The sequence below is a fragment of the Xiphophorus maculatus genome, chromosome 11 (assembly GCF_002775205.1).
Source record: "Xiphophorus maculatus strain JP 163 A chromosome 11, X_maculatus-5.0-male, whole genome shotgun sequence".
NCBI lineage: Eukaryota > Metazoa > Chordata > Actinopteri > Cyprinodontiformes > Poeciliidae > Xiphophorus > Xiphophorus maculatus.
This window is the reverse complement of record NC_036453.1, coordinates 634868-659005: the sequence shown is the minus strand read 5'-3', so window position 1 is coordinate 659005 and position 24138 is coordinate 634868. Positions and strand designations below refer to the sequence as shown.

The following is a 24138-nucleotide window of genomic DNA, read 5'->3' as shown; positions in this document are numbered from 1 at the left end:
ACAGTTTGTGGTAATGCTAAATCTATATGCACTATGTACCCTCCTTTGGAAGAAAAAAAACAACCTTGACCCAACTGTTCTCTCAAACTGCTGGCCTATGTCCAAACTTTCTTCCAAAGATTTGGAGAAAGTAGCTTTTACAAAGCTTTGCTTTGTTTCTGAATCATAGTCCTCAAGAACCACTGGCCTGCATGTTTGAGGTGTTTCCCTTCTTCCACACATCTGACTTGAATAAGTGGGTGATTAAGAGACTTCTGCAGCACTTGATGGCATGCAAAGAAGGGCATGAAGTCATTTGAATCAGGCATTGTGGAACAGACGCTCATCTAAGATATACAGGGCAGAGAGAAAGGGGATGGGGGCACCAGTGATGCTAATTAGTGTACACACCTTGATTTAACATGTCCCTTTGGTCCAGGGGTGTCCAAAGTCGGTTCTCGAGGTCCGGCATCCTGCATGTTTTAGTTCTCTCCCTGGTTTAACGCACCTGGATCAAATGATGGCTCATTAGAGGCCTAAGAAGAACACCAACATACTGAGAAGGTTGTTACTACCACCAGGGAGAGAACTAAAACATGCAGGATGCCGACCCTCGACTTTCATTTGTCCATTTTCATAGATTTTTTATTCATTATTACCTTTGTCAGATTCAAGTTATTTCTGTGACCATTGTGGGTTTTCTTTCATTAACCAAGGGGTACCAACACGTTTGTACATTCCTCTTGCTTTGATTGTAATTACTCAATACTTCGAAGAGTGGCTAACATGGACTGAAGGGCTTTGTTCACTTCCTCTGCTACCATTGTGAAAACTACAGGCAGATTACAATTATAAAACGGCTCAGAAAATCTCGTGCTGTGGTGGCGCAGGGGGTTAGCACGCCCCACATTTGGAGGCCTTAGACCCGTGGACGTCGCGGGTTCGACTCCCGGTCCCGACGACCTTTGCCGCATGTCGCGGGTTCGACTCCCGGTCCCGACGACCTTTGCCGCATGTCCTCCTTCAAAAATGGCGCCGGCTCAGCTGGCTGCCTGCAGACGCAGCTCCCGTCGTGTGTGTGTTAATCTGTGTATAAAAAATTCTTGCTGTAACTGCGACATAATTTCCCTGCTGGGATGAATAAAGTAATTCTTCTTCTTCTTCATGTCTGTTTGTTGATTGGCCCATTTGAAATTCGTCTGTAGAAATTTAGGTCAATGGGAGGAAATTCCAGACGTAGCATTGAAGGGAGATGGAAATTGCGTAGGAAGGCTAAATGTTTTTAAACGCCCTTGATCTTTGTGAGGGACTTCCTTCATGTTTTAGGTCATGCCACCACGGATCACCCTTTTAAGATTTTTTTAACAACATTGTTTTAGCTCTAGATTCAGAGAATTCTTCTGATTTTGAACTGAGCAGCGTTTAATATCCTGTCTGCCACGGTATTTCTCGTCAAGCTAATATTGGCAAAAGCTTGTCACTTCTGAGGACACACAATTTCCAACAGCCTTCAGCATTCAGTTCTTGATGAACTGTCCCTCACAGTACGGCTTTGATGCTAGGGCAATTTGACTAGCAATTACTTAGCTGGTTTTCACTGCAGAATCACTGGCCTTTCGGCTCCGTATGTGAACAGATTGTTGTTTCCTCAGACTCACCAACATTTCATTTCTTCTGTTTTCTCAGTGCAAGCTGCTGTATTTTTTTTAGTCATTTTGAGCTTCATAGTGGTACTGAATATTGTATTCTTTAAGCACCAGAACTGGCTACAGGCACACAGGTTTTCCATTCACCTCCATGAACATTTACAAAAAAGTCAATTTTTCTTGAAAAATCCAACACTCTGTGTCGACTTTTCTCTTTTTTGACAAATATATTTTGTTGATTTTTTATTTATTTTATTTATTTTTTTGTTGGCCAAGGCCAACAAAAAAAAAGCTGATAAACTGATCGAACCAAACGCTTATTACAGAACCTGAAGCCCAGTGCTACCATCTGTTGTTAGTTCCGACGTAGTGTTGCGTCATGTTGTCTGCTTTGACTAAAACACAGCACTCCTGATGTTTATTGAAAAAGACAAAATAATCATTATTGAATAATGATAATGCATTTATTCCCGTACTAAATCCTTTGGTGGTTCCAGCCCATGGTCCGTACTTTTGACACCCTTGGGTTAGACAGACAGACAGAAAAGTGCTTTTATTAAATCAAGCTTTACCAACTGTCGTTGCAAAAGCAAAGCCTTATCTCTCTTTTCAAGATCTCAAGAAGGTCATTCAGGCTTTTATTGCCTCTCACCTGGTCTGTTCTAAGCATTTGTATGACCGGCTAGATCAATTGACATTGACATTCACTCGTCAACACAGAGCTATAACAGGAGTCAAAGTAAGGTTGTGTTTACATATGTTTTCTCACACTAAACTACGATCACCAGCCAGGAAAAATTTAGAAGGCAAAAACAACCAATCAGAGCCAGGAGGAGGGTCTTGCCACTGTCAATCAGGCTCATATATAATTGACAGCTCTCACCCCACTGTGCAGGGGGTGAACCTGCACACCTCCTGCAAGATGTTAAATTTTAGGAATTCTCTTATAATAGATTGTTGTAATGAAGAAACTGAAGGGACAAAAGGTATTTTTATATGTTCATAAAAAATATTTATTATAAATGATATGCCTAATGTCTTATTCGATTTAACCCTTATCTGAAAATGTATCAAATAACTTGCTGTAGATGGCTTAAGAAAAAAGGTTTTGAGTGCACCAGTACAGGCTGCTGTTGTTCTTAGACATGATGAAATGTCATCAGCTTACAGCATACAGACTGCTTTAAAAGACTGTATTATATTAGAACTCAGTGGTTTGTAGTTGGAATTGAATTTGAATCTGACTGTGACTGTAATAAAACGGGTTTTATTTAACTGCACACGAACTGAAACCCATAGTCTTATAAAATCTCTTGATTACCTTTTGTTGTGAACTGGCTCCATTTAAAGAAAACTGAAATGAATTAGGTACTTCAGTTTCTCTTGCCTTCCCTTGCTATAACACAAAACATAACGGGTTGGACAGTCTTTCTCTCGTAATTGTAAATATAAAGCTGCTGAATTATTTTGTGGAAAAAGAAGCTCCTGATGCATAGAAAAGCCTGTAGTACTTTGAAGAACCTATCCTGAAGTGTCAGGTTCATGACAGGTACATGAAGACTTAATGAGTAAGTGGAAGTCAAATACTGCATATTAATTTGAGTGTACTGTATAACCAGTTGATGTGATCTATCCAAAATATAGTTACTGACGTTTCTGTTTCGCCTCATCAGTTTTCTTCTGGTTTTAATGTGACTGAAGAGTAAATATTCCATGATCTTGTCCTGGTGTGTTTCTGTGTCCGATTCAGTTGTGACCCAGTTGGAACCAGTCAAGTCAAACATCGGCTAAGTCTTAAAGTTTCTTGTGCGTAATTTGACTAAAGTAGTTGCTTTAGTCAACAGCAAAACTAAAACTTTAAAGCTGAATAGATGAGTTGTAAAGAACACTGAGAGCTTTCATTTCAACACTGGTCCTCCCAGTGTGTGAGGTTTGGGGGGGAGCTTCTCACTCCTAGTGCTCTTATGTAGTTATCATGAGGAACTTGGTGCTGTGTGACTAATGTGTCAGGGATGACTGCATTGTTACTCCCAGCTGTTTGAAATGTGGCCCTGCCTCACCCTCCATGTGATTTTTGGATCTGTTGAATCACAATTTCTCAGATATTTATGTTTAACTACAGCCTCTTGGACTGTGTTGATCTTTTGACTATCTACAGAATACCTTAGATGGCCAGGAAATTGCACTCTACACAGTCTTTACATACAGTATATAAAAGAGTTTATTTGTGTAATGCCTTTTATACTCTAGAAAATCAAAGAGCTTTATAGAAGCAGAGATGGAATAAACATCAAAGACCAACAGTCAGGTTGAACAATAGTAGGAGAACATGCAGTAATGATGTTGTCACAATGATGAAATGACTGTCAAAAGATAAACAAATATTGAACCAAATGATAATGTCTTTCTGCCTTGGGTTTCTGTTCTCTAACTGGAAAAAAATATGTTGATTATTTTCATCTCAACCATGTGGCTTTAATCACAAAGTGCCATCTGGATACATCTGCTGCTTCTAGTTCTTAGTTGGGATTACTTGATGATTTTCCCAGAAGATTTTAATGTCTTTCTAAAATATAATTTGATGCATTAAATAACAAACCTCACCAAATATACTACTGACAAAGATGGCCTGAATACTTTTTGCTCACATATTTAGATATATAGTATCTATAGTTATTTCTGTTAGTATCAGAAATAACTGATCTGCTGGTATTGTTAAAGTAACTTAACAATACCAGCAAAATTTCAACATATTGTGGAGCCTTACCAGTGTGACAGTACAAGGCAAAGACTGAAGCAGCAGTTGGTCGGTCAGTCGGTTCACACTGAATAGAGACATCATCTGTTCCTCCAGTGACAGTCACATGTATTGACTTACAGTTTCAGATGAATACAGTAACATGCTGGTGTGTGATGGGTAGGCCTGTCGCCATAAACGATAAATCAGTTAATCGTACGATAAATTAAAACTATCAACGTCATTTTAATTATCGGCATTATCATCTCTTCCGGCCCTTTTCTCTTTCTGTTAATGACACTGAATGAAAAAAGGCTCAACTCCGGTTCTCTCCACTGAACCCCCCTTCCTCATATCCTTAGTGTAAAGCTCAGCGCACACTATCTTATCCTGCACGATCTTAGAATTGTCGGCCGATTGTCGGCCCATTTTCAAAACCTGAGAGATCACACATTAGCCGTCAGAAATCCTAGGTATAACGGTTCGGTCCTGCCGTGTGGTGTCCAACAATGGGCACCAAATAATGGCTACAAGTCCAGTGAACTAATTTAAAAACCAGGCATTAATCAATGCTTTACTACAGTCTACCTGCAATGCATGTGGCTAGTGTCAGCGTAAAGTCCTGACTGAATGAAAATCATTATAACCTATTTACGTCACGTTAACGAAGAACAGCTGAAAAGTTACCGGGTTTATCAACTGCAGTAGCGATTTCGCTCCAACTCCTCCTCTTGTCATTTCTATATTCTTTGCATGTTGAATAAACATTAATGTTGTTTCCACATATCCTCTCCAATGTCCGCTGGACTTCGGGTTGTGCCGTGTCAGCTGTTTGGGATTCCCCTCCGTAATTTCCCCTCAGAAAACACGGAGGAGAATCCACGCTTTCTGATTGGCTACCTGTCACATTCAAAAGGCTGCATTAAAGCTCCCAGTGGGGAAAACCCCTGATTTAGATCGGAGGACGATCTGCCATAACACACCACACAATCTTAGAAAGACCAACGTGCTAAGATTGTTGTATGGGGAAAAATAGGAGCAAAAATCATGTAGTGTGAACTATTGCATCAGGTAGTTGATGTGCCCATCTTCTCTATTTAAATCTAATTATTACTGAAGGGCAACATAATATGCAGACTTTATAATCTTTTGCTTGAATGCAGTATTTATTTCCACTTTGGCTTTATGTTGTTTAGTTTTTTTTTCAAGTGAGTTTTTTGTTAATGGAGACTGAGAATCCATTTTATTTTTGTTTTTGGTTGTTTTGTTTATTTTGTTTATCAGTTCCAGTGTTAAGTGTTCTTTTGAAAATAAAGTGTATCTATCTTTGGCAAGAAATCGCATGCATTATTACGTCATTTCCATTAAATCAGTGTAAAAAGGTCTTCAAACAATATTATCGTTTATCGCAATAATTTTTGAGACAATTAATCGTTCAGCAAAATTTGCTATCGTGACAGGCCTAGTGATGGGTTTGCATAAAGCACTGAATGCTTTTGGTCAGCATGCACGGGGATCACAACCCTGAACTCAGACCATGTAAAATCCTTTTTCGCAAATCCTCCACTGAGGCTGTGAGTTGTAAGACATGTCCTGTTTGATTCTGCAATCCCAGCTATATGATCTGGAAGCTCACACAGTCCATGAGGCTAGGTTACCTATGGACCCATAATAAATTGATATTTAGGTTTGGATTGGGATTTCAAATGAGGTTTGATTTTTGCTGTTTTCAAAGCCTGTAAATGAGGATCTAAGTGAATGGAAGAATTTTCAATCTGCAGAATTTTTGGTGCAAAGCAGACATTCTTATGTTTGTGGGCACCATGGAAAGGCAGGAGGTTGTTGATTCCATGATATGGGTAATTTTTTTTGTCTAAGAAGCACAATTTAGTGGTTAAAATGATCCAGTTTCACTAGTGTGCAGAACCATTTTATCAGATGTGTATTCTCAGAATTATGTCTGTGGAAAGAAAATCATGAACACTAAACATTAACCAAGCAGCACTGGACTTTAGACGTCCTTCTTGGCTTCCATAATAACTTTACCTGAACAATTTATTCTTTTGAGAAAAACTTTATATAAATAATTTTCTCCCTTACATTCACAGTTGCTTTTCAATCAGCTACATGCACTATAATACCATAAGTATACTTCCTCCTCCATTATGTCACCTGAATTCATTGAATTCAGGTGATATAATGGTGTCCACATGTATAAAATCCTCCACCGGTGCAGGAGAAGTCACTAACTTTCTGCAGAAACAACAGACTTCCTAACTTAATGTGGTCTTCAGATTAGGTAAAGGACAGTATGTAGAGAGCTTCATGGCAAGTGTTGTAATGGCCAAAGTGGTGCATGCTGAACCCTTCCCTTGGACAATCAGGGAAAGCAAACTGCTGTAGGTATGTGAAAAGTATTCACCCTTTTGTATGAATCGCCTTTTATAATTTTTTCCAAATCTATAATCAACCATTTCTTTACAGCATTAAAAACGCAAATTAAACAGTAAAGTGTCCTCGGGTGTTTTGATAGGTGCTGCTGAATAAAATTTATTATTATTATTATTATTATTATTAAGGAGAAGAGCCAATACTTCATTTGTGGTCAGCAGAGCCCTGTTTCTCAGGCAATGTGCCATGTTTGTATGTAGCCGCAAAAATGCCTAAGTCAAAAGATGACTTGTCAGTACGAGTTCTGATTGGCTGAGGACATACACTGTAGTAATAAGGCAGGATGATGCAGCAGTGGTAGGAAAATAAAGTCAGGCAGACATCACAATTTGTCCAACAAATGACTTGGGCAATTATAATATTAGGCTAGCGATATTTTTTATTAAAGTTATATAGTGCAGCTTGAACAAAATGCAACCATGTAGTATTTTTTGAGAAGTCTGAATTGCCTTATGTATATTTTGCACGTTGCCTGTGACTGTTGCTGGTAGGGAGAGACCTTTTAGTAAGCTAAAAATAAAAAAAATGTAAGCAACCTATTTGCATACAGTACTGTTGCAGGCAAAATTCACTAGCAGTAAATATTGTACTAGTATCAGTTTTGAACCAAAGAAAGCATGGCAGTTGCAAGCCTTTAAAATTGTGAGGCTTTTGATGGGTCAGACTCAAGAAATTGTAAGAGCACCTGCACGGGGGGCCCAATTTAATTTCTTGTTATGGGCCCCAAGATTCCTGGCAGTCCCCCTGGGTTGGTGGCATGTCTGACTTTAAAAAAACAGCTTTATTTAAAGTTATTTATTTTGAGCATTCTAGTTCTCAGATGTTCATTGGAATGGAGTTTCACTTCTATGCAGCTCTGAAAATGCACACTGACTGTAAGTATGCCTTCTGAGAGGAACAATGCAGTCCCCTCTAACTCTTGTTCCTCTCTAATAAAATCTTGATTATGTGTAAACACATCAGCTGAAGTGTGAAGCTTTAACTGAGGGCGGCATGTAGGCAGAAATTACCAAAATGGGCCACAAAGCCGAGTAGTAAACTGTATTGCCAAAAGTATTTGCCCAACCATCCCGGAATCGGGTGTACCAATCACTTCCATGGCCACAGGTGAATACAATGAAGCACTTAGGCATGCAGGCTGTTTTTACAAACATTGTGAAAGAATGGGTTGCTCTCAGGAGCTCAGTGAATTCCAGCGTGGAACTGATAGGATGCCACCTGTGCAACAAATCCAGTTGTGAAATGTCCTCACTCCTAAATATTCTGCAGTCAACTGTCGGCTGTATTATAAGGTAATGGAAGTATAGAAAACCTTTGGGATGAAGTAGAGTGGAGACTGAGAGCCAGGCCTTCTCCTCCAACATCAGTTTGTGACCTCACAAATGAAGTTTAAAATTTTATGGCTCTTTCTCCATTTAACATACAAAGTTACCCCTTTAACAAAAGAGAGAGAAAATACTTTCACCTCAGAGAAAATAAACCATACTTTCTTATCCAACATCAGTGATAAACCTTACAGATGGGATTGTAGGAGAAGTGAGAGAGAATTTACACAAACACTGTCTAGTCTTGCATAAAGCATTTGCAGAAGAGTTTAAGCTGTTGTAGATGAAAAGTTGAGCAGAAACATGAATGGGATGTGTCACTTAAGTTTTTATATTGGTGTGTACAGGCAAACAAATACATTTGGCAATGAAGTGTATTATATGTTCAGTACAATGAAACTTTTATTTGTCCTGTTGTTCTGTTAACATAATACATGCTGTGGAGTTTAGGGAATGATGGGTGAGAAAGCTTAAGAAAAACATACAAGCAGGCAGGACCCATGCCAAAAATACCAATACAAATGAAAATGGCAAATATGTGTAAACACTCCTTAATCTACTCCAGACCAACTTGCAGTTAAACATGCTCTTACTTTTTTTTTAAGATAAAGATCACAGTCCTCTTGAGGCTTCCTGTCAGTTAGCCAGACAACAATAACATTGTGTTTTTCCACATCTCTTTGCCTAAAGAATACATTCAACAGCAGCGATACAAAGTTCAAAATAGAAAAGAGTTCAACTTTCATCATACTGACCTCTCCTGACTTCTCATTTAGGGAATGACACACTAGGTACACAGAGCTGTACTGGTTCCGCATATATAAAAAAAAAAAAAAAATTCCCTTCTCACCCACCGCGGGTGGTTCTTATCCTCTGAGCTCGGGTCCTCTACCAGAGGCCTGGGAGCTTGAGGGTTCTGCGCAGTATCTTGGCTGTGCCAAGGACTGCACATTTCTGGACTGAGATGTCTGATGTTGTTCCTGGGATCTGTTGTAGCCATTGGTCCAGTATGGGGGTGACTGCCCCGAGGGCCCCGATGACCACAGGCACCACTGTGGTCTTCACCTTCCAGGTCCTCTCCAGTTCCTCCCTGAGGCCCTGGTATTTCTCTAGTTTCTCGTGCTCCTTTTTCCTGATGTTGCAGTCGCTTGGTATTGCTACATCTATCACAACGGCTTTCCTCTGTTGTTTATCCACTACGACAATGTCTGGTTGGTTCGCCATTACCATTTATATATATATATATATATATATATATATATATATATATATATATATATATATATATATATAAATATACATATATATATACACACACACACACAGTACAGACCAAAAGTTTGGACACACCTTTTAATTCAATGAGTTTCCTTTATTTTCATGACTATTGACATTATAGATTCACACTGAAGGCATCAAAACTATGAATAACACATGTGGAAATATGCACTAAACAAAAAAGTGTAAAACTGAAAATACCCCTTATATTCTAGTTTCTTCAAAGTAACAACCTTTTGCTGTGATTACTGCTTTGCACACACTCTGCATTTTCTTGATGAGCTTCAAGAGGTCGTCACCTGAAATGGTTTTCACTTCATAGGTCAACCTGCCCTGTCAGGTTAATAAGTGGGATTTCTTGCCTTATAAATAGTCATGAAAATAAAGAAAACCCATTGAATTAGAAGGTGTGTCCAAACTTTTGGTCTGTACTCAATACTGACCAAAACGTTTGGTCTGTACTGTATATGTATATATATATATATATATATATATATAAATTCCCTTCTCACCCACTGCGGGTGGTTCTTATCCTCTGAGCTCGGGTCCTCTACCAGAGGCCTGAGAGCTTGAGGGTTCTGCGCAGTATTGCAGTCCTGTGCCAAGGACTGCGCATTTTTGGATATATATATATATATATATATATATATATATATATATACATACTGTATATATACTCAAGTTCTACAATATGCTGTCTTGCAGTGCTTAACCATTCCCTGGAATTCTCATCAATTTGATTCTTCATATCTGGCCAATAAATTATAATTACATAGGGATAACTAATGGTTTTAGCAGAACACTTAATTACACAGCTACAAAATGTAAAAGCTGTGTTTCTAGCCACAACACAGAGCAGATGGGCTCCAGTTGGTCATCCTCCTCCCTGCTGCAGTGGCAGCTGGGAAGCATCCTTTCCATAAAATGCAGATGGAATTTAATTTTGAATCTCAGTGATTGGATGAATGCATCCAATTCATTCTGGGTTCCTGACTATGTAGGGTGGGTGGGCTCAACATCCTTTTTTCAACAGCGTCCAATACCATTTTTCTGAAGTGTTGAAGAGGTCAATCCGAGGACGCATTGTGTTTTTATTGGTGCTTGGCTCTGTTCTGAAAGCAACAAAGACAGTGAAACAAGTCTCCAGGCTTTTCCCACATGACAAAAGTGAAGACATTTCCTCAGGATTTATGTAACCTCCACATCTTTCTTCCATTTGATTCCTTTATCAGCTAAAGCTCCTATCAGTACCTCACTCAATAATCCTCCTTTGTGTTCCAGGACCAGTTCCTAAAAGACAAGCGTGTTAGCATATGGGAGCTCTTTTACCCATAAGCTAAACACAATTTATACTTCAGTGATTTAATCTTAGAATTGTATCAGAGTAGACATTATTAGTTTAGTTTAATGTCTTTGTTTGCCTTGCTTAATTTGTCTGCATCACTTAGCATCCTGATGAACATTCCAGGAACACCTCCATGACTGTCATCCTCTCATAGCATACATACTGTTTGTATAATTCTGGCAATGAAAAAAAAAAACTTATTTAAAAACACAAAAAATACAATAATGTCGGGTTCAATCTAAGCCCATAAGAAAGAAATCATTTATTTTTATTTCATTCACTCTGCTGTTGGACATTTTCAGTCCAGCCATTTATTAAAGATTTAATTTTGGAAATCAGATTTGAGGCATTCATCCATCCATCCATCATCTTCCGCTTGTCCTGGGTCAGGTTGCGGGGGGTAGCAGCTTCAGAAAGGAGACTTCTCTGGGAGAGTGAAGTCCGGGGGTATCCCAAAGCGTTCCCAGGCCAGCCGAGAAACATAGTCCCTCCAGCGTGCCCTTGGTTTTCCTTCCCCTGATCCTCCTGCCGAATACCTCACCAGGGAGGTGTCCAGGAGGCATCCTAACCAGATACCTGGGCCATCTTAACTGTCTCCTCTCGACGTGAAGGAGCAGTGACTCTACTCTGAGTCCCTCCCGGATGACCGAGACTCTCATCCTATCTCTAAGGAAGAGCCCAGACACCCTATGGAGAAAACTTATTTTGGCCGCTTGTATCCGTGACCTCGTTCTTTTGGTCATGACCCAAAGCTCATGACCATAGATGAGGGAAGGAACATATATCAACCAGTAAATCGAGAGCTTCGCCTTTTGACTCAGCTCTCTCTTCAGCATGATAAACCGATATAGCGCCCGCTTGACTGCAGACGCTGCTCCAATCTATCTGTCAATCTCCCGCTCCATTTGCCCCTCATTTTTGAAGAAGATCCCGAGTTACTTAAACTCCTCCACTTGGAGTAGGTCGTCTTCCTCACCCAGAGAGGGCACTCTATCCTTTTCCAGATCAAGACCATGGCCTCAGATTTGGAGGCACTGGTTCTCATCCCGGCTGCTTCACACTCAGCTGCGAACTGCTCCAACGAAAGCTGCAGATCACAACCTGATGAAGCCAATAGGACCACATTATCTGCAAAACGAGATGCAATCATAAGTCCACCAAAGTGGATCCCCTCCACACGTTGGCTGTGCCTAGAAATTCTGTCCATAAAAGTAATGAACAGAATCGGTGACAAAGGACAGCCTTGGCTCAGTCCAACTCTCACTGGAAACGAACCCAACTTACTGCTGGCAATGCAGAGCAGACTCTGGCACTGGTCATACAGGGACTTAACACTCGTATTTATTGCAGTTGCGCTCAGATGAGACAAGAACATTAGTATCATCTATCCCTGAATGGTTTTTGATTGAGGAAAATTGCACTGTTAAAGTGGGTGTTTTAAAGGTATCACAACAAACTAACGGTATACAGATTAAGACTCAGGCTTTTGTGAAATTTGGGAGTGAGTGACAGTTTCAGAAGTTTTAGAAATTTCATACCTTTCTGATCCTTCAATAACTGCAAAAGCATTTGTTATTTATCAGGAACAAGTGGATTCAAATCTATAATTGTCTTTATTCACACTACTTTTGGTCTCTTCTGTTCCCGGGATTATCAATGAAGTTCAGATTTCCTTCTGCTAGAAGGGAAAAAGCATCTATTGGATCTCCTGATGTGCAGGCACTGGGAGGAATTTCTTAAGGGGCCATGAAGGTTTACAAGTTCTGAGTGTTTGTTGAAAGTGGAAAGCATGTGGAAACTTATGAACTCTGTTGCTCCTTGGAAAGCATCAATGTCTGGATTTAGTCACTCCCCATAGATTAGTTGCTGTTCCACTCAGTGGGTAGTGGCAGTTGTCTCTACTTTTCCTACTGCATCAGATTTGAATATAGTTGTGCACCACAACATCACTATAAATGTTTCCCAACAGTTCTACCGATTTGTCTTCTGGACTGAATGTTGGCTTCCATGTCCAGCAAATTAAGAAATGTTTCTATGGTGGCAGTTCATGATCAAAACACAGAAGACGCTAAGTTACAGGTTTTAAAGGCCACCAAGATATCCAAAGGGTAAATATTAGCAGGAGAAAACAGTGGTGTAGTTATTTCTGGGAGGTCAGCAAACTATAGTGGTTGCTGAGAACAAAAAACAATCCAACTTTGGTTTTATTTAGCTTTCCCCTATTTGCAGATCGATGCTGTTTGTCATAAAAAATAGCAGACAGCAGTATGCACTGCTCAGGACCTGCAAACCTGCTGCTCAAAGCAGTCAAGTTGAATTCAACCTAAAGATGCAGATAATCACTGATTAGCTGTAATCATCAGTGTACTCACTTCATTTTATCTTTCATCCTCCTGTATTAAAAAAACTTATTTCTGCTTCTGTACCCATGTTGTTCTTGCACACTTGATTTTTTTGTTCACATGATTTCACAGTGAACTTTCATTTCCCTTATGACACACACACACAAAAATCTGGTGATTTTTCCATATTTGTTCAAAGACTGAGTATGGGTCAGGTCATTAATGGTTACAGGCAGTGGAAGTATGTAGCAGAGTAATTTTGACTAATTGTAGCAAGTTGGGTATACTCAGTATAAGGAATGTTTACACATTTTCTTTAGGCTTTAATGATGAGATTACATTATCCTGTAACCAGCAGGATTCTTAGTAGAATAATGTGATCCTTGTTCTCAAACATAAATCATTTTCACTGGGGTTAGAGTTGCATAAAAATATCAGTGTTTAGCAGGCTACTTCACTGGTTTGCACCACACCAGTGAGGTAGATAGTGATCTACCTTGTTCTTCAACACTTCTGATGTCTGTTTGTGAGATCTCCTCACAGAGAAGTCATCACCGCTTGAAGCTATTGTGCTCTTTTGTTTGAATTATGGTCTATGAAACAATATACACTGTATAGATGCCATGGGAGTCTAACTTCTGCTCTGTATTGTATTTCAGCCCGGACTGGGGTGGTGATGGCTGAGTTTGGGCATCTGTATGAGCAACAGTACGCTGTAGCTCTTTTCAACAAAGTTCGCTTTGACATGGAGGGAGGAGGCGGCCCACAGCCACAGCTACTACAGCGCAAGGTAAGGGACTCACTCTCACCCCTACACACAGTTATCCTATTCTCTGTGAATATTGAGACAGTTCATGGAGGGCACATCAAAAAGGCACTCTCAAGGGTTAGTCATTGCAACTTACATTCCTGTGCATGCAAAGCAAATACAAAAAAGTTGTCTTTTTTTAAAGAAGGTAAATAAAAGCCGTAGAGAATAAGCCTATCAACCAGTAGGGTTCATAATAAAGTTCTAATAAAGCGGCCAAAGACTGAATATGGTGCACAAGTTACTCAACATTTTGTTGCTAGGTAACCAAAGAGAGAGCAAGTTAGTTGATGCTAACTCCCCATAGACTAGCTATGGGGAGTTAGCTAGTCCACAGCCAGTTTAGCTGGCTGTGAGATGGTCATCAGCTGTAGTGGTCTAAGACTCTGGGCATCAAGGCTGCAACTTCTTGATGTCTCTCTGCTGTTTAACCATTTAATTCAATTGTGCAGGGCAAGGTGCAAGTTACTCTGGCCCTCAAGGGTTGCAGTTTGAGACGTGAAGTTCTGGATTAGAATTTATGGAATATACCAGGGGTGCCCAAAGTTGGTCCTCGAGGGCCGGCACCCTGCATGTTTTAGTTCTCTCCCTATTTTAACGCACCTGGATCCAATGATGGCTCATTAGAGGCCTAAGAAGAACATTGACCTGCTGAAAACTAAAACATGCAGGATGCCGGCTCTCGAGGACCGACTTTGGGCACCCCTGGAATTATTGAATGTAATATTGAATGTGTTTTTTTCTATTGATGTTGATCATGTAGCTATTATAATATATTGTTTTTAATCTATTGCCTAGCCTTACCATTGTGGGCTTCTGGGTCATTAATAGAAGAGTACCAATAATTTTCTTCATGTGTGTAATCTGACTGAATTCTGAGAGTATCATCTATTACCACCACCTACTGGTATGTTTGTTCCATCAAACTGTCACACTCATTTTGATGAGTCTAATGTGTCCAGTTGACTTTAGTTATTTAGTTTAGTCGATTATGTAGTCTGTGATCCATTAGCCATTTAAGTCTGTGATCCTCAATCCTTGTCATGAAATGGAAACGGTCTGTTAATAGTCACAAATTCTAAAAAGACTTGAGGTTCACTCTGTTAAACTGGTGTAGTCTGTTCCCAACTTTATTTTCATGTTTAAAGCCTATCAGGCAACAGAAAGCTTCTTTCACAAACTCACCTGTTGCAGAATGCTGCAGAATTCACAGGCCGTGCTAAGAGTAATGCCTAATGTTCAGTCCAGGTTGCATAGGTCATTTGTAACTTGTGGTACAAAAACTTGTGTCATTTCTTACCATTGCACAGATGTTAATTTAGTATTAAGCAAAAGGTTTTGTAGCTCCAAAAAGTCTATGCAAACACAAGACAAGCATTATCTTCAAATTTGCAGGACTGAACAGCTAAAAAAACATGTAGATGTTTAACAAGTTAAGGTCTGATATAAGTCTTCACATAGAACCAGGCTACATGGAAATGCTTTCTGTGTTTGTACCTTATTTACATTTATGCAAAGGTCTGTCCCATGGGTCAGACTTTTAAGTCATTTGAAAAACCAAATGACTTCAAAGAGTTTCATTGACTTTTCTGGGATGGTACCTACTGGTAAAGAAAAAAGAACTATAACTGTAAAATTGGTTTACTTTTTTATGTAGATTTATTTTTAAATACGGGATGAAGGGATATTCTTTGGTTCTCCTTTAGTTTTTAGTTAAAGTATGTTATTTCTCACAGAACCCTTTGGAGAACAAATCCATCTTCTCTGGATCAATCTTCCAGTGCTTGGAAGAGAACAAGAAATGGAGAAATCGCTTCCTCTTTGTCCCTGACACCTACAATATCAGCTACTACGACAACAAAGCGGTAAGCGAGACTGACTGGACAGCTTAAGATGATGCCAACTGGCTTCATCGATGCATTAACACACCTGCTGCCTTTTTTACCTTCCAGGCTTATGACAAACACCTCCCTCCCAAAGGAACCATTAACTGTGCTGGTTACAAAGTGCTGAGTTCTATGGACCAGTACATGGACTTAATCAGCAGCAGTCTGCCTGGTGAGTACTGCATTGGTACCTGAGTCACCATTGCTGGATGCCTTTGTCAGCTGAAGCTGTTTCACTGAGGACAGTGGAACCCAGTGCTGTTCTGTTGTGATGTCACTATGTAATGTTCAGTGTGTTGCTTTGTGCGTCTTGTACATTATTTCAGGTGTGAAAGCCAAGGTGGGAAGCGCTCCCTTCCTAAAGTTTCCTTCCCAGTTTCCTCTGATGCTATGGCATCCTTACGGCCGACACTACTTCTTCTGTGTGGAGACGGAGAAAGAGCAGCAGAAGTGGCATGCTGTCCTTCAGGACTGTGTTAGACATGCAAACGATGGTAAGAGCTGCCAGCTAATTGTCGACAGAGACTGCTAGATTAAATACATCAACTGATAACTGAGTTATACAAATATTACTGCTAATCTAGGACTGTTGATTTTATTATCATAGGTAGTTTTTTTTTTTCTTCAACTAGAGGAACTAGAGGAAGCAGCATACTCTCTGCAGCTGGAGAGAATAGCTACAGCATCTCTTGTCTGTTCAGCACCAAATCTTAAATGAGTTAAATACTGAAATCAGAATCAGAAATACTTTATTGACACATTAACAGCCCCGAGCCAGACCTGCAGTAGTGTACCTTCCAGGCCCGCCTCTCACCCAATGACTGCTGTAGAACCGATCAGTAATTTTCTGTTTAATTAACAAAGAAAGAAACAAAATTCTTCCAGATTTACTGAAGTGTTTGAGGTTATTGTTGTATTAATGACCCAGTTCCAGTCACAGTTCTACCTTTTTACAAAGAGCCTCACATTTGACCGTTGACTGACCTATTGCAAAACAAGCCCAAATCATCTGCCTCCAATCACTATGCTTGACAGTGAGCATAGTGAGTTTGTGCAGATGTCCATTGTTTTAGCCAACTGCGACACTATTTACTTTGGCCAAACATTTCTACATTGGTCTCATATTTCCAAAGTATTCTAATTAAAAAGTCGTTTCTTTTGATCGAATGCAGTACTAGAAGCCTAATTCGCATGACCATATTCTTAGAGAAGGTTTCTCTACTTGTTCAGTGTTTTTATAACTGTCTTGCCATGAACACTAAACATGCTTTTAGTTGGTTTTTTTTCTTTTGTGAGTTTTCTGAACAATGCGTGTGCTAATCCCTGGGTAAATTTACCAGGAAATCCACTCCTGGGAAAATTTCCAATTTTATGAGATATTTTCCTTCTGTTACCAACTGTTCCAACTTTAGACAGATAGAAACTTTTCAGATTGGTGCAGAGCAACAATTCCCTTTGTTAACACACACCTCATCTAAAATAACAAACTACCAAATGTTCTGCATTCATGGAAGGGAATGGACTGGCTTTATATAGTGCTTTTTGTTCTTCCTTCCTGTTAATATACCTTATGGCGTAAAATGCTTTGAGCAGTCCATTTATCTTGAACATATTCACTGCTTTGTAGCTCCAGAAAGTCTGTTTACTGCTTTTACCACTTGTTCTACATATTCTCTTTTTTTCCATATCTGTGGTTAAGAGATGTTTACCACATTCCGAATTTTGTTCTGTGATTCAGAAATTAAACCTGAAGTGAATCCTGAAACCAGCCAAAGGGCAGTAGTGAATCAGTCAGCCAGAAACCTGTCAGTTCCAGTAAGTCACAGTTAGCCTATTTGTAAAGCGAAACACTTTACAAATAGGCAAACATCCTATGAGACACAAACACTGAGTGAACTGAATGAAACAAAATCTCTTTAATCACGTCTGTGGGTGTTCAAAACTAAAAACCCATATTGATAGGAGTGGCTCACAGCCTTCCAAACTCAGTCTACCATGAGAGCCGTCTGGCTCAGTCTTATTGAGCAATGTTTGGTCTGTTTACTGCTCGTACTGCTGGAGGCAAACTGTTGAAATACAGCAACTTCCCTAGCAGTGGTGAAGTCATCGTCTTTAAACAGTGCTTTTCATTTCTGTGTATTTGGTACAAAACCAGGGGATGTGTGCTGATGACGTTGCAGCTGCTTGTGTTGAGTGGATAGAGGTGATGGCTCATTCCTTAGTCTGTAATATAATAGACACAACAGTTCTATTGTCCTTGCCTATTCTGCCCTCATATGGCTCTGTGTTGTAAGAGCTGTTTTTTATCCAGGCTCTTGGCAACATTTAGTTGCATCTCCTTTAACAGTTTTTTTTTCTACTTAAAAATAAAAAATAAACTGTTTAAAATAAAACTACCAGCTGACTGAAACACTGAAGAAGGACCTTCAGGTGTCTGAGGAGATTCCTGGCACACGTTGGTGGACAGATACGGACTGGAGCAGAGGTTATACAGGCTAGTAAGGTGTACCTAATAAAGTGACCAGTGAGTGTAATTAACACTATTATGGCATTCAGAATAACAGCAGACCTGTTTTCAGCTTATTTTTGTTTGCCAAAGAGAAAATATGAAGTATTTATATCCTCAGATTATTTTTTTTATTTATACACTCTAGATGTTGACAATACGTCCAGCATAGATTCAACGGGGGACGTTCAAGTTCTGTGGCAACAGTGCTAAAAGCTGGTCCTATTACAGCCATCTGCATCACCCTTACTAAAGGTTCGCTGTGTCAGCTGTAAAAGAAAGGCCTCATTTGCCCCTTTCAGATCAGCCCTTTGCAATGAAAAGACTCAACCACCAACCTTCCTTTAATTTTTTTTCATTCACATCATGTAAGTGGCTTCAGTGTGATCACAGCTCTGTGTGCTTACAGAAGAAGCAACCAGGATGTCGGCACCAATGGTGTGGCTCATTATGCACAGAATTTCTCAGTTTAGACACACACTTTAGGACCATTGATGTTTCTGTGCTCTGTGCACTAATATCTCCACATCTCACTTTTCATAATATCATCTTACTCTTAAGGGCTCTGCATGGTTGGGCCAAAGTGGAGACTTCAGTTTTTATTGCCGCAGTTGCATGATGAACATCATGTCGTTTTGTCCTCTGCCTCATGTCCTTCATCCCTTTTTGTCACAAGCCTCCTGACAAACATTTTGACCACCTCTCAACATGAAAATATTGTGTGAGTGATCAGAAATCCATGGGTGTGTTATTTATGTTGAGAATAGCCTCAACTACTCCACTTTCACAAACTGGTGTTTCAGCCAGAGCGCAGGATCGATAGGATTGAGGAGTAATTTGTCCGATTCCATGAGAAAGCATACTATTGAACCAAAGCACTTAATACCTCCTGTTCAGACAAACATCCTGCCAATGCTTTCTGTTGTATCTATTGGCTTATGATAATATGGATAGCATCTCACAGGTACCATGAACAATTCAGGCTGCACTCCTTTTACTTCACTAAGGCATGTCATTGTATTTTTGAGAGAAAAACATGTAATTTGCTCTCCAGAAATTTTATTAAACTCTGTGAGAAAATAGCATGCGACTGAAAGTGTGAAAGAATGTAAATCTTTTGTTTGATGCACAAACACATTTCCCTGATCAGTAATGTTCTCGGTTCACTGTGCAATGTATGGGCCCTGGCCTAGACATAACAGGAGCTTTGTTCTTACTTCGCTGCTGCTGCTTGCTTTAGCAAAGGCCCTTTTAACTAACAGTTTTTATGGACTAACATGTCCAGGTGTTTACTAAAGACCTACAGTTACTCCACAGTTTGGAGCTGCTGTCTTAATTAGTGCAGGCAGCAGATTAAAACGTACAACTTTGAATGACAGCATATAGTGACTTTCTGGTGGTTCTGTAATTGTTTAGTCAGTGATGTTGGAACTATAGATTGTATTTTTCTTATGTTTCCCAACAGTCACAGAGTGGTTTTGGAAAAATGACTTCTCCAGGTATGAAGGTTCATAATGTCAGTTCATCCTAGTATGTTTGTGCTAAAGCAGTCAGATCTTAGCCTTAAGGACTAGCAGCTGTCCTTTAGTTCAACTTGGTCTATAAATTTGAGTTTTGCAGCCAAATGGGTGAATCAGTACATAGTAGGCAGTACTGACTGTAAAAGGTAAGATGTAGAATGGATAAACACCTCAACCCTGAACTGCTAACATGCCCAAATAAATTTACACTTCAGTTATATAACTTGTAACATAAGCATGCTCATAATGCTTGTAGACTGCTCACCCAGCGTTGTTCATCCATCTTTAAGTAGTAAGATGGATAAACAGTAAGAGCTCAGAGGGGAGTACAGCTTCAGACAAAATCCTCTGGCTAGGCCTCTTGTTGGTTGTCTCTGAAATACTTATTGCATTGCTTTGGAGGAGAGTTTTTAAATTCCCATTCTACGTCACTCTGACAATTTAATACCATATTTTATCCTTCAGATGGTAGGGTGGCTAATTCCTACGGTGCCCCTTTAACTTCTTTTGCTTGCTCTCATGTTACAACCACAAACAGTAGACAAATGCCTAAGATAACTGGAAGAGCTGCAGAGCTCCACAGCTCAGGTGGGACAATCTGTTAATAGGACAACTGTTAGTCATGCATTACTGTGTAAAGATACAATAATATCAATGAGACTGACGTTATTAAAAGGAAGCCATAGTCATCCTGTTTGCAGTTGTTGTGAACCAATTATATGAAGCACAACAAAAGTTTCTGTAGTCAGATGAACATTTAGACCAAATTGCAAGATGCTTCCATTACCATGAACATATCATCCTCATGGTAAAACATGGTGCTGGCAGCATCATGTGATGGGGATGCTTTTCCTAATCAGCTGGTAGAGGTTTGCCCCTCCGTCCCCTAAATGTGATTGTATAAAGTTTTGGCTGTGAGGGTGGATGAGAATGCAACTGCTTACCTTGGTTTTCAGATATTATTTGTCAGAGAATTTGAAAACCATGTATATTGTTTGTTCCACTTCACATATATGCACTTTTTTGTATTGCTCTATCAATATTTCAGTAATAAAATCCAACAATCCTATTGTGGTTTGTAAAGTAAAGTGACCAAATATGAAAAATCTTCAGGGGTACTCATACTTTTTTAAGACACTTTACTTTTCTCACACACCTCTCTATATGTGTATACAGCGTCTTTTTTAACTGCTGTTTTTTATGTAGTGGTATTATTTCTGTAGCATATAAATCTGTAAAGTTCGCTCCCTAATGCCTACAGTGGTGATTGGCGAAGAAGCCATAAGTAATGTTGACATTAGTGTTTTAGGCATGACACGCTGCTGGATGAAATATGAGCTCAGACTCTCCATTGGCTCACCTCAGCTCACCAAACTGATTCTTAGCAGAGGGTTGTCAGTGACACACCAGGTCATTACAAACCCACAACACCCAGTAATTACACTCCAGTAATTTAGTATGCCACTTTATGACTGCAGCCTTTTATTACAACATGCTGTCTTTGTGGAAGGTGGAACAAGGATCATTTCCTTTCAAAATAAAACCACCATCACAGTGGTTTACTGTATGAACCACTAACAGAAGATGCTTATGTTTTCTTCACATTGAGAGTAATGTAATTTTATTGTATTGAGGCAACTATAAGACACATTCATTAAACAACGAATTGTGTTTATGGAGTCGTGTTTGAATACATTGTCAGAGTCGATACCCTGTTCCTCCTGATAGGGTATCGGACCTTTGTTCCTATAAAAATGAAGGGGTGGGAATGCTTCCATGTCACTCCCACCCTCTATGTGAGAACTTACTTTTAAAAGATGCCTCAACTTGTTTGAACACCTTAATGGATTAAATCTTGGTTGGCTTTAGTACGCTTTGCTGATATTACAGAGCTATGGCATCTAACAGAGCACAAATACCAGCCAGTCATTGTAAACTGATATTCCTGAGTCACATCTTATTTGAAAAAACCCTTCCAACAGTGCAGTGGAACTGGAACAAGGGGAGGGGGTGTGTATCTTCTTTAAATATAAGATTAGTTTGAAATATCTGACAAGTGTCCAATCAATTGCCTGTCTGTAAAGTATGGCAGATGAACATCTGAAGGGTGTTTTGTTTGTTTTTTTACGGAATCTTTAGCTTAATGTAAGTGACTTGTCTCCTGAAAACCTGCTCGACCTGCTTGTTTGTCTTTCATTTTTGTCTTTGGTTCATGTGAATCAAGATAAAATCTTGATTTGATCAGTGAGGGCTTGTTCTACTGACGCCTTTTCAAGAGGCCATGCCACTTCTTGATCTAGATATTGTCACTTTACAGTGTTGGTGATGTTTTCAGTTCTTTAGTCTGCTGTGACTTTGTGAGTTCTGTCAGTAGTTTAGTAGTTAGGTCTCTGAGCTTAGACCATTGCTCTGAACGGCTGTATTGAGTAATAAAGCTACACAGCTTCGGGGTTTTTTGTTTTTTCTTGATTGTGGAGTTTGGCAACTGCAAACAACGTAACTTTTTTCAGGTGTTTGCAGTGTACAAGTGCCAAAAAAGTAATTTAAATAACGCTAATATTGCAATCATTTCCAAATTGAACACTAAATTGTCCTTGTCAATCAATTACTTCAATTGTTTGGTTTCCCTTGATGCATCCTGTTGACAGCTTTATTATTTTCATCAGTTGTTTGATGTGGAACAACTTGAAATGCTGGGACAGTTTCCATTATTGTTTCATTGAGTTATTGTCCAAAATGTTAAGTGAAAAGATCACTGCCTTGTATGAACAAGGAAAGGAACACAAAAAGACAGTAAAGGCCATGAATGTTCGGTTAGAAACTGAATCTGTGGAAAAGGTAACCACACCACACAGTGGCAGATGGAGAAAGTACAGCAGAATACTTAGCAGGCAGTGTAATTTGGAGTTAATCACAAGTTTTCAGTCAGACTTGGTGGCAGTATTGGCCGAAGTTTTATTTTCTGCAGTAAGTTGCATGCTAAATGCTGAAGGCCTCCAGCTCCCTCAAACCTCAAAATGTACTAGAAGTATACCGCTGCTAACCTAGAGACATCACAAAAGTCTTCTTTATTTAGCAGTGGTATGTTGAATATAAAACCTGCAAAGAATAGCAGTGATGCTTTGATGGGGTAATTTTTCTGCCATAATTTGAGCGCATACATTTTCAGTTTGAAAGCAGGACTTCAAGTCTTTCTTCTCAAAACTTGTAATGCTTGTTCTCAAAACTTCTGCTCTCTTTCAAATAGTCACAGCAGACATTGTGCTTTCTCAAAACTTCCTCCTCACGCTCAAAACTTGTCTTTGCTTGAAGCAGGCCTCTCTGCTCGCTTGCAAATCATTCTCTGGTCACACGGAACAAAAATGTACTGTTTCAGCCAAAAGAATGAAAGTGTTGTACTGGGGGCGTTTGTTTCCTTCTACTGGGTGTTCCTGTGTGGCTATTATCGATTAGGGGTTGGACGACTTAATATTTTTTAAGGATGACTGCAGCTTGATAAAAGTCGAGCCGAAGTAGATTAATTACAGTGACATAAGCGCAAAATGCTTCACAGCAACTTGGAGCTCCAAGTTCTCTGCAAGATGAACCGACTTGCAGACGGCGGCAGAGATCGCCTTTATCAGATCCTCGGAATGCAACTTGAACTTTGTTTCCAGATGTTGTTAAACTGTATTTTTATAAGAGTGTAAAGCTGCCAGGTTAGAAGTTTCAATACGCAGAGTGATGCTGGTCAGTTGGATGGATAAAATAGCCCGACATCATGTCACATTGTCGCACATTACATTAGTCTTTTTTTAGAGAATGTTTTTCAGCACTAGTTGGCTTTATTTGACAGCAGTCAGACAGGAAGGGGGCAGGGAGAATGGAATTGGAGAGAGAGGCATGGGGCCAGTGAACCGGGGACGGGAGTCAGACTCCAGGTAGCCCTGGCTGGAATTTTCAGTTTTTCTTTGGTAAATTACTTACATTTTTATACAATTTGAGCTGTCTGACAAACTCACCTACTTCACTTTCTTTAATTTTCTTGAAAAAATTTGTTTTGTTACGTGATTGCGACTAGTCCACTGAACCCGTAAAAAGTCTTTGCAGAGTAAAGAATCAACTAGTTGGTGCAAACCCTAGATTGTGGCAACCTATCTACCTATATGATGGATAGGTTTATATATGCAAGTTTTCTGTTAATATCTATCTCTCTATCTTTATCTCTCTATCATGGTTGTCATGAAAGGGAAAGATTCCATGGAAAGTGTCATTTTGTGTTTTAATTCAGATAACAACCTGTAGTTTTATTGCAATTGAACTATTCAATTGCAAT

At 39.5% G+C, this 24138-nt stretch overlaps 1 protein-coding gene across 1 annotated transcript in view; it reads left to right on the top strand.

Annotated features, from left to right (window-relative positions):
• LOC102234204 (niban-like protein 1) overlaps positions 1 to 24138 on the top strand; it is a 43301-nt gene that overhangs the window by 8319 nt on the left and 10844 nt on the right. Inside the window, exons 2-5 of the mRNA XM_023342803.1 lie at positions 13763 to 13893; positions 15648 to 15776; positions 15864 to 15969; positions 16124 to 16291. Coding sequence (XP_023198571.1) covers positions 13763 to 13893; positions 15648 to 15776; positions 15864 to 15969; positions 16124 to 16291 — 534 coding nt within the window. The remainder of the gene's footprint in view (positions 1 to 13762; positions 13894 to 15647; positions 15777 to 15863; positions 15970 to 16123; positions 16292 to 24138) is intronic.